We start from the raw sequence: 12,130 nt of genomic DNA on the forward strand, positions 1-12,130 counted from the left end.
ATGTGTTCTCAGACATATCCATCTTCATAAGGGTTTATTTTGTTAATGATCAAAGAAAGTGGAATTAGGTTAGTTTCTTTAATTTGTCTGAACATTTTTATACATGACCTACTACATATTTTTAGTCATTAAAACCTTTGACAAAGACAGAAATGATGATGCAGTTTTTGTATTAAATTTTTGGACATTACTTATGGGATGACCTGATACATGATATTCATTTATAGTGTTCTCCGTGTACTTTTACACATACCATCTTACAGTAGATCTTACATAATCATGTTTACAATAAAGACATATAAATTAACTTACAACATTTGATATTTTAAGTGGATAGATTGTCTTTATAATTAAAGTTCTGTAACAGTCATTCTGGTTTAAGAGTACATCTTAATTTTGTTTGTGGTTACATATTATGAAAGAAACTATTCAATTTTTGAACAAATGAAGCAGGCTTGCCGATAAAATTGTTACATTATGAGTTGGATATCTTGAAACTCTATGTATTAGTAGTTTTATATAGTTTTATTTATTAAAATAGTTTCAACTTATTATTTCTATCAAGTATTAAAACCAATTTTTACCTGATAATATCTTTAAATTATAAAATTTTTCTTGGAAAAATTATAGAGTTTGAGATTTTCTGTGCAAAAAAAGAATCAAGTTATCCTTGAATGAACTTGGTATACAGCTAGTAAAGGTGAAATCTAAGCTGGGAAATCTTTGTTTTGTGGTGAACCTCACACATGGTATTACATCATAATTATGAACTAATGTATCTAAGAAAGGAAGCTTGTGTCCTGGTTGATGTCCAAAGATGAATCAGATACAGCTTTTATTTACTATTTAGATACTTCAAGAACTGTTGAACATGATCAGAAAACTTAAAGATAGTAAAAATGCCATATATTAGGGCTTTAAAATAACATGAGGACTTGCTTGTCTGTTCACCCAACTGTGTGTTGTAAATTTTTATTGCTCAAAACTCATTTCCTATTACCTGAAGATTATTAGTGTAAAAATTGCTTGGCCTTCCAATAATTTGAGGTGTTATTGTTTATTTACTGAAAAATTAATGCAACATTAGATTTTTTAACACCAAATAAATTTAATGAATTTTTATAAATGAACTGTATTTTAACTCTTATTTTTACATGCTTAGCAAGCATCAACAAAACACTAATTCAACTCTAAAACTCTTACATATAGTTTTAAACTTACAAGGCTCAATAAGTCTTTTCTTATGCTTGTCCTCATATTTTCTAATTTCAACATACATTAATTACTGATCCTTAATCTCTTTAAAAATATTCAAGCAGCAAGTTTTGTTTATTATTTGATTGGGCTCCCATTCTGTGAACTCGTAACAAGGTTACAAAGAACATGAATACTGATTTGTTGAAATGTTGATGTGCAATGACCTCCAACTAATAAAAATGCACATTTCAATACTAGGTGTAACAAGGTATTGTCTTGTATAAAACTCAGCAACAACAAGAACAACAAATTCAAACTTATTTTTTTGTAATTTTATTTTGTAATTCATTTATTTAACAATATTAATAAGAACAAAGTTTGTCAATGATTTGATGAAACATTTAATAAAACAATAGGTACATAAATTCATTGTCTCAAGCAAGTTTTAAACCATGTTTGTTATTGTATAATGACTTCAACTTCTGTGGAAATTTTTCCATCTGTTGTTTTTCACTAGAACAAAAGCAACTGGTCAAAGAAGAACCTAATATACCACTCATGACTACACCATGTCTACTTTTTGATGTTAGTTACTGTTACAAGAAATGAGATTTTTGGTACCAAAATTCATTAACTTCAAAAGTATAGATTTTGAAGTTTTTAGATACTACACAACTGTTTAACTTCAATGTGTTATGTTTTAGATAGTTTATATAGAGGGAGTGTTAAATTTAGTTGTTTTTTTCACAAGCAATAACTTATTGCAAGTTCATTTGTGTAATTGTTTGTGTACCATATATTGTGTAATTCACTAGTTATGAATTGATGAGCATTATTGAGTCATGTTACTAGAACCTTCAGAGTTTTTCTCATTGCTTTAATTGAGTATCATAATATCTAGTAGTGTGTGGAATGTTCTAGACCTCTGTCAGGATATAAATGCTCATAAAAATGTAGTTTGAAAGATCTAGATTAAAGATGATAAAGAGCATATGGTGATAATTTTAATATGAAATAGTAGAGAAAAATAATTCATCTTATCAGTTGGTTTCTAAAGTAATTTAATCAACCTGTATATAGTTTGATGAGGAAAATGACAAGTTATTTACAAATCTGGATACAACTGTGATATTCAACAGTGTAACAAACTTTTATATATACATTTGACTTGTTTTAATGTTATTTTAAAGCAAGTTGGCTGTGTGCTGTTTGTTTATTGTAAAGAAACTGCCCTATATGTAAACCCTGACAATATTGAGTAAAGTCAACTTTTTTTTTTTTCTAATGTAATGGATTCTCATCAGAGAATCTCTGGCTAATCTTTCTTTTTTATTTTAAATTGCTATATTCTTATATGACAACTCATTTTTACCCTGAATCATCATGGTAGTCCATAGCTGAGTTTTTTTGCCAATTATTCAGTGTCCCTCCTAAGATAATTTTTTTTTGTACACCTTTACAGATCAGTGATTGATTTTGAAGATATGGCTGGAGGATTAAATAAGCGAAGAATGATTCAATCAGCAGTTTTTAAGGAACTTGTAAAGGTAGGATGGCTGGAAATTACTTGTCATTGTTAACAGATTTATATTATTATGCTGCAGTCATATTTTTTCAGTTATTTGTTGCATATCTTAAATTAACTTTTGATTGAAAGGTGCTACTACAGTGTTTGGAAAAAAAAAAAGGTTTGAATGAAGAATGGCTGAATGTAACAGTCGATTTCAGCCAACCTCATCATATGAGTATTGTTTTCAGTTCCCTACAAGTAACCCATGCACCAGTATATATTTATTATTATATCACTTTCCATTTAAAATATGTTGGGCATTTGTGAAGTCACTTAAGGGCTGAACATGATAAAATTGTTACTTTGTATAATTTTGTACCTTCTTTGCACATTAACAGTACCTGGTAAGAGAAAGAAATGTTTTTTTTTTCCTTTTTCTGTCAAGCATAAGTAAATTGCAGTATTATAAGAATAAATTGTAATTATTTTTTAAACCTTAATTTTATAGCACAAGATACCAGCTCAATAATACTCTTGTTTAGTTCAGCACATTATTTAATTTGAAGTCCAAATGCTTTAGAAATTAATTACTTTGGTTTATTTAAGACCAAACAACAATGATAAAGTTAAATTAGAAATGTGTGATTATTTTATGAAAAAAAATAATTCTTACATGTTTAGAGTATATAAAGTCTGTGAAAGAATACAAGTGTATCAGTTTAGACGTAAAACATATTTATTGATACATTATAGTGTGAAAACAAATATGTGAATTTGAATCAACTATTAATTTACTTTAGCCACTAATGATAGATTTTTTTTTGTATCATGTTAGCTTGTTGATCCTGGTGTCAAAGCTTATCAACCAACAAAAGCCAAATCAAATGTTATTATGTTTGTTGGTCTGCAGGGAAGTGGTAAAACTACCACATGTACCAAGGTATGAATAATTATTTTAAGTTATTATAACATAAAGATTTGTAATAAATTTATTTTCTGTTTAATGCAGAACTTTGTTGAGTGCTTAACTTATAGAATTCAAGCTGGGTGAGCATTCTGTTATGTTTGTAATGGTCTTTACCACTTCATGAAATACTGAACAATGTTGTTATAGATGTACTTCTCTCCAAGTAAAGTGTTGGTGAGAAAAATATGCTGGGTTCAAATGCTGTCTTGTTTTTCTTTAAAAAAACAAGTGTAATTAACCATTTTATGGGAACAGTTCGATACTTTAAATTATTTTTTCTGTGGTTATATCTGGGCATTTGATATATTTTTAGAGTTTAAATATTTTCTTTTCTTTGTGAGACCATGAAAATGAAATGCAGGAATAATGAATTATTATTGTAAAGGCTGGCATACTGTACACTAGATGAAATTATTTAATACTTATTTTGAAGATTAAAATAGTTAGGAAATGAACACTAAACATTAGTAACTTGAATTTTGTAATAGCTAGCCTATTACTATCAGAAGAAAGGATGGAAGACAAGCCTGGTGTGTGCTGACACATTTCGTGCTGGAGCATTTGATCAGCTAAAACAAAATGCTACGAAAGCAAGGATCCCCTTCTACGGGAGGTAACATTGAAGTACTCTGAAGCAGGTTTTAGATACTTATCATAAGTTATACTATAGTAAAACCTGCTAATTTTACATGTTTGTTCATTGTGGAAAATAACAATGTAACCATCTTTGGTATTTATTGTTAGTGTGTGAGTAACAATGCAACCATTATTGGTTTTGACTGTTACTGTGCAAGTAAGTGTAACCATCATTGTTTTTGACTGATAATGTGTAACTGACAGTGTAACCACCATTGATTTTGACTGTTAATGTGTAACTGACAGTGTAACCACCATTGATTTTGACTGTTTATGTGTAACTGACAGTGTAACCACCATTGATTTTGACTGTTAATGTGTGACTGACAGTGTAACCATCATTGGTGTTGACTGTTGGTGTGTGACAGTGTAGCCATTATTGATGTTGACTGTTAGTTTTACATCCAGTTACAAATTAGTTGGTGTATAATTGAACTTATTTTAAACTTTCTCATCAGTTATACAGAAGTAGACCCAGTTGTTATAGCTCAAGATGGAGTGGAAAAATTTAAGAATGAAGGATTTGAAATTATTATAGTTGACACCAGTGGTCGTCACAAACAAGAAGATTCACTGTTTGAGGAAATGTTACAGGTGTCTATCGCTGTGGTGAGTATTAACTTTGATGTGATACTTTATTTCCAGACTTTGCAAAATAAGATGAAATAATCTGGTTTCTATTGAATAATATTCAATAACATGCACATTGAAGTTCTTGTACTTACAAGATTTAATTTTATAATTTTCTTATTTGCTAAACTTTGGGACAGTTTTGGTATTTTCACATTTTAAAATGAAGATATATAAATTTATAATGGATGTTATCATCTCTCTCTTGCACAAAAAAATTACTATAAAATACAAAAAAGGAAAACATAACTTTTGTACATGTATAAGGGTTGTAGTGGAAAAGAACCCAACAAAAACTAAACATTTCTGACATGTGAACCATACGAATTATTCTGATTTGGTAGTTACCTTCTCTCACAAGATTAGGTATTCTTGTTTAATGTTGCCATCTATATGCAAACTTTTTAGTTATGCATGGTACATGCCTTGTGCTACTTCCTTATGGGTAGTACTCTGTTCCAAGATGCCCTTCATGTAACTCATCATGTATGATCTATTAACCAATAGTAGCATGACGTGCTTACTGACACATAACTCTCACTTCACTCTTCTACTGAACCTTCATTTATCATATGGCAGCATTTGAGTTATGATGCGCTTTTTTATTTCTTTATTGCCATATGTTTGACTTTGTTTACCGTGAAAAGTTGTTAATTTTCAAATTAATTTGATTTATTGAACTTCATTATTATATTCGTTTTTTTCAATTTATTGAAGTTGCTTTTTTCTGTACTTGTATTTGGTATTCACTTTCCATGCTATGAATTGTGAGGTATGTGTTACTATTTTGGGGTTATCGGATGATGGATTTATTTGCATTTATGTATCAGAAGATTAATTTTACATGGCTCAAACTTTATTCCCAGCCTTTGCCGTGGCATCCACTGATATTTCTGAGCCTTTGTCTTTTTTCTGTCTCCAGAATTTGCTGATTATTACAGTTTCCATTTCCTGGTGTCTTCTAGACCTATTTCAATTTTAGTAGAATTATTCCTCAGGTTTGTGATCTTTACTCTCTGTTACTTAATTATAATTTACCTAATTCTTACTTATTACTTTTAGATTTTCTTCCTTTCCCTGATATTCAGTTTCATTACAGTCATTTAGCTTTGCTGCTATGCATGCTCTTGAGGACTATGGTTTATTTCACTCCGATCTGTCATCAGACTGTCTATGTTGGCTCTGGTCTGTTTATCCTTCATTATATTGTAGAATTTTAAATTGGGCCTCATTTCAGTGTTTTTGTCTTAGATGTGGTTTCAGAAATTATTAGGCTTTGGATGTCTTTGGTTTACCAACATTCCACCTTTACAAATATTGTTGCCATTTGTCTTCATAGGAGCCTCATTTGCCTCGATCTCCTCTCCCACCCCCAAAAAATACACCATCTCTGGTTTTTATTTCCTTATTTTTCACCCTCCTCCTTGAGCTTCCATGATTGACCAGCTTTTGTTGGAAGTGGCTTGGCTCTGGCATTGGGCAATTCACCCTGTTTCCCATCTGTTATGGGATTTTTGTTCCTGCCTTTTTGTTGTCCCAAGATACCCAAGGATTGGTGACTGGCAATTAACTGTTCTCACCTTATCCTGTTTATATTAATATCCATGTTCACATTGGAGTCCTTCATTCTCTGAGATGGTCATTTTCTCCTATCTCTTGGGTTGTGGTTATCACATATAGATGTCACCTGTGCATATCTCACATGATGAAACTACTCTCTTGCCCTTCCCTTCAGACTGGCTTCAGCACTTTCCATCTTTGGTTGAATTGTCTGGACTTTTGCACATCATCTTCATGTTTTGGGACAGCAATTTCATAATTATATGGAAGGCTGGCTTCTTGTGTCTCCTTTCAAACTGGAATCAACCACTCTTTACTCAGCAGCTCCTTTCTGTAGCAACCAGGATAGGCTGGTTGGTTAAAATACACAATTCCTTCCTCTGACCTGCTCACTATCTTGTTCAATTGAGGGCCTTTTTCAACTTAAACACCTGTTGAACTCTCTTCTCCTTCACAACTTAGTTTAATGGAATTTTAGTTAAATCACTCCCTTTCAGCCCAATCACATACTGCTTGTGAAGTTCTATTTCTTTCAGGAATTTGGTCTTTCTTGACTTCACTGGTCCCTCTCAGTCATTCCTATTTATATTTCCTTCAGAGAGCATTTTAAGAACAATAACACCTTGATCAGGATCTTCTTTTCACCCCCATTTCTCTTCATATATCCCTAAGAGACTCTCTCCATTTGTCGTTGGACCATGCCCATTCATCGATAAGTGTACTGCTTCCTTTCCTGCATCCAGATTTATATCTTTTCATGGACTCTTCAGACTCTGGCAGTTGTAACTTTCAACCTGCATTGGTCACACAAGTATTTTTATGTGTCTTATCCATCCATTGACATCACTGAGTTATTTTCTGTTCCACTCCTTGTCGAGCCCTCATGATTTTTCCCTATTGACCAAATCAGTCTTGGTTTCCAAGGTTGTGTCAGCTGCTCCTCTCCCACCTTTCTCCTCACTGTTCTTCATCTGCTTTTCCCTCCCTTTTTTTATCAACTTCGATCATGTGTTCTACATCCCAACTTTCATGTTTTATCTCTGCATACCTATCTTTTGTCACGTCCTTGGGAACATTATCCAGTTTCACATGTCAAGTCACTTCCTTGTTAGTGATTTCCATTCATTCATTTTATGTGGTGTACACGATGGAAGTGGCAGATTTTCCACAGTTGGTATACTACTAGAGAGTTTTCTGCTGACTTCACTATTCTGGCTCATGTGGCAGAAATTCTTACCTCACTCTTTGTTCATTGATCTTTATTTTCTTTGCTTTCCAGGTATCAGATAGTTTTTCTCCCATACCTTTCATTTTGCTGATTCCATAATATTTCTACTTCCTCTGTTTTTCCCATGCTCATGTGTTCCTTGTGGTTATATCGTTCTCACTGGTGTCCCGTCCTGGATTGAGTCAATCATGTAGTATCATTCTCTTACTTTACTTTTGTTTGAATCACTTCCTGATGTTCAATGTTAGATTTTTCCCACACTATATAATATCTTCTCTTAACTTGTGGATGTCAGTGATCAGATTTATTTGCTATTAATATTTCACTTACCCTTTTTCCACAACCTGTCTTTTTTTTTTATCTGATTCATTCCTCCTCCAGGAGATACTGGCATCTTGGGAGGGATGCCCCTCTTTTTCTGCCTTCCTTTTCTTTCCCAATTTACCATTCTCTGGGTCTTGATAGGCTTATATATCCAGTCAGGGTTCTTCATTCTTCTCAAGCCTATTTTGCTGTCTTCCAAGATAATGATCCTGACTCTTTACCTCCTGACAATTATTTCTCTTTATTTTCACCCTCTCCCCCTACCAGTTAGGCCCACTTTTTGGTTCAAGTGGCTAATTTTTTCCTACCATTCTTCTTCCCAGACTTGTTTTAGTTGTCCTTTCATCACATCCTATACCTTACTGTTTTCCTTGTTTCTCATCTTTGTTGTATAGTGTAGGAGATTCTGTCTGCATTCTGACATGTGGATTATGTATGCTCATCTTCCACTGTCTACATCATCTTGTGGTTTCCTTGTTGGGATTTCATCTACCACCCATTGCCATTCTTTAGACTTTGGTATGACTTTACCTAATAAAGTTTATTCATCCTTTTTTTTTCTTTCCTACTGTTTAACACCTGGCAGGTGTTGCCTGAATAGGCATTCTTTAACTGTAAATTCACACTCTAAGTCATCGACTCTTTCATCCATGGCTTCACATGTTCACTGTCAAGATGGGGTGTTCTACAAGATTGGTTGAAGGTGAATAACCTTACAGTATTTTGCTTGATAAACATGCCCATTCTAGACCAAACCACCCATGGACTGCATGGGTAAAGTAAAAGAGGATTGCTGCCATCCTTGTCATGCCTCAAGTGAGTCTCTTGATATGGTCTGCTTTACAAATTCAGGTTTTGTAATCACCTATTACACTGTCTCTAGTGGTCACACTCTCCACTGCATTGTCACCCTCCTTCCTTGAGTGGAGTATTAGATTTCTTGCCATTTAGAGTTCCAAGCCACTGGGGTGGTTGACTATGAAGTTATCTTCTTAAATATATTCCACAAGAAACAGATTAAAACCATTCAGTTGAGAGTAGTATGGTGGTGTTCTGCTGGTATAGATACATTGTGGCCTGCAGAGGAGTTGAGCTGCCATTTTGCTGGTTGTTTGCTGCCTGACCACATTTACACAATCACTGGAGTTGAGCTGTCACCTTACTGGGTGATGTTGCCTCCTGATACACATTACATATACACCGAAATTGGGCTGTTGTAATTTCAGCTCACCCCTTTAAGTGGGAGCCCTCATCCTTCCTTCTTGTGGAAGTCAGTTCCAGGCATTGTGGTTTTGGATTTGAGTGAATCAGTCACCATAAATTCTCACGTGGGTTTGGGTTGTATATCATCCTCCCCCATTTGCTTCACTTGTGTCTTAGGTCACAACAGTAGTGCTTGGGATTGTTCAGGTTCTACTCTTGACTATTTCATATTCTCTTCTTATGGGGATGTTATTATATTTGGATGGTGCTGGTCTGTGTCTCAACTGGGGTAGTTGATTCTTTGCAACAGACATCCTTTTGATACTAAATGACAATTCCCTGTTAGATATGTTTATGATGATACCTGTGACATATCCAGAAATTGGTGTGGGTTGTAATTCCTGATTCTTGGGTTTGAGGTGAAGATAACATGATACTTATCCTATCCTTGCATGGATGTTAGTTCTCCACAAGGAGGTTTTGATGTAGTTGACTTACTAAGTATAGTCCACTGTGTTCTAGCCACTTTACACCTCACATTTTCTGCCCATGTGTATTACACACTCTTTACACAAACTTAAAAGTTGGTGTGGTTTCCCACTTCTGATCTTCAGATCTCTTTCTCTCAGTGTCAGGGGTATTCTGTGGATGCTTTCTCTAGTAGTTATGTTATTTCCTCTCTCTGTTCCCTCCTTTTTCTCAGTGTGGAATTCTAGTTAATCTTGTGAGAGAAGGTTATAATTTTCCTATACTACAAATCTATATCTGATAGGTATTTACCACCTCTTGTACTTTCTATTTTTCCTCCCCACTTCTCTGGTGCTCCAACCTTTTGCCAAACTTTGAAGTGAAGGTTCATTAGAAGAGTGAAGAGAGAGTCATGTATTGTGTGAGCATGTCATGCTACTATTGGTTAAGAGATGATGCATTGATGATTTGCATGAGAGACATGTTGGAATATAGCAGGGGGGAGCTCAAGGCTTGTGGTATGCATAAAGAAAAAGTCAGCACTGAACAAGAATAGCTAACTTTGTGAGTGGTAAGTACCTATTGGAAATACATTTTAAGTATGGGAAAATTATAACTTTTGGTCTGCATTGAAAAAACCAAAAGTTGAAATAAGTTATAGTTTTTGAATACATTCTAGCATTGCACGTATATTAAAGCGATGAGGCTTATTCCAGTTTGCTATTTTTTGACAATCAGCCAGTTTCCATCCTTCAGTCACTTCTCACTAAGTTTGTGTGGTTTATTTGGAGCTGAAGGAACATCCCCTGCTTGATCACATGCATTGTCTTGAACATAACTTGACAAACAAAGGAATTTTAAAGACCCATTTGAGATTATGCATGCTTATCTTAATGTTGTAGTACTTGGAACTGTAAGGAAATGTGGAAGTTGTAAAAAGAAGTAAAAAATGCTCACATACTGGTGATTTCAGCTGGGGTCTTTCATCAGTACTTTACAGTCTGGAGTCCATAATAACACTGACACCTGAAAAGATTCAGTCCTCATTTTACATTTTGGTAAGCATGCATACTGATGGACCACTTGTTTGAAGCAGTGTGCATTCTATTAAGAGCTAAAGCTTTAGACAAGATAAGAGAAATAAGATTGAAATAAGGTAGTTATAAGATGACCTTGAATTACATTCCATAGCTGATAATTATGTAATAAGTGAGAATTTCTGAAATGACTCTGTAGCTCAACATCAAGTGGAAGTGAACTGTATTATATGATTTTGTAAACTTGATATTGGAAATGATTACTGTTTTAATCATCTTGTACTTTATGTAAATTTGAAACTTTGTAGTTTTATTGGGGGTCAAGGAATCCATCAAAAGTTTCAGAATGAATAAATGAATGATGAAAATATGACTAAAAATATTAGTTTATATATGTATTATATTTCAAACTGTAAATTAAAAATAAATAAAGAAAATGTACTGAATATTTTATTGTATATGTTTTCAGAGTCCAGACAACATTATTTTTGTCATGGATGCTTCCATTGGCCAGGCTTGTGAAGCTCAGGTGAAAAATAATTATATACTCTTCTATATTTTGTGGTTCTTTCTAATCACATTTTATGCAAGGCTGTACAAGTTGTATTTTTTAATACCTTAGGTGGACAATGAAGATCCTGCAATATTTATATTTGTGTTTTGTTTTGGGAGTTTATACAAGATTGTGTATTCTATTTCATTAGAAGTTCAAGGAAACATAATTAACACTATTAAGTTTATTTTTGATTTTATGTGCCAATTCATATGTGATTGTATGCACTCTGTTTTACAAAATATTCAGAAACTTCATTGTTTTCATTGAGATGAGTGTCAAGTTATTTAAGTTTTATTGTACAACTATCTGAACTGTCGGATGTCACAAATATCAACCATCACATTAAAAACTGTAGTTGTTGAAGAAAACCAATGTTCAATGGAAAACAATTAAAAAAAAAGAAATAACAAAAACTGACATGAATATAATTTTGCTTCGTACATGGGAATGATTATGACATGCTGTCTTCAAAAAAGAATAATGTGCAAAGTTGATTCTCAAATTTAAAAAAAGAGTGCAAGTCTTTGAAGTTTCAGTTTTTCATCATAAAAAATCAGGTAATTTTAACATGTATGTACATATTTAATGAGCTAATTTTAATCATATTGTGTGTATAATCTATGCATTAAAATGTGAAATGAAAAATTGCAAATCTCAGACTTATGGGAAAGACATGTTGACAACTTTGTAAAATCAATCTAATTCTAGTTTGAACATTTTAGTTCAAAACAAATAGTTAAATAAATGGTTAATGTTTTCTGTTGATAAACAGATTTGTTTTTTTGATTCAACAAAATATCTTTTTTTCAATTAA

The 12,130-nt window shown here is 33.0% G+C and overlaps 1 protein-coding gene across 1 annotated transcript in view; it reads left to right on the top strand.

Annotated features, from left to right (window-relative positions):
* Positions 1-12,130, top strand: part of Srp54k (signal recognition particle 54k) — a 33,926-nt gene that overhangs the window by 6,279 nt on the left and 15,517 nt on the right. The window contains exons 3-7 of the mRNA XM_076449960.1: positions 2,660-2,744; positions 3,543-3,647; positions 4,163-4,287; positions 4,769-4,919; positions 11,230-11,289. Coding sequence (XP_076306075.1) covers positions 2,660-2,744; positions 3,543-3,647; positions 4,163-4,287; positions 4,769-4,919; positions 11,230-11,289 — 526 coding nt within the window. The remainder of the gene's footprint in view (positions 1-2,659; positions 2,745-3,542; positions 3,648-4,162; positions 4,288-4,768; positions 4,920-11,229; positions 11,290-12,130) is intronic.

Source organism: Tachypleus tridentatus, chromosome 8 (assembly GCF_004210375.1).
Source record: "Tachypleus tridentatus isolate NWPU-2018 chromosome 8, ASM421037v1, whole genome shotgun sequence".
Classification (NCBI taxonomy): Eukaryota; Metazoa; Arthropoda; class Merostomata; order Xiphosura; family Limulidae; genus Tachypleus; species Tachypleus tridentatus.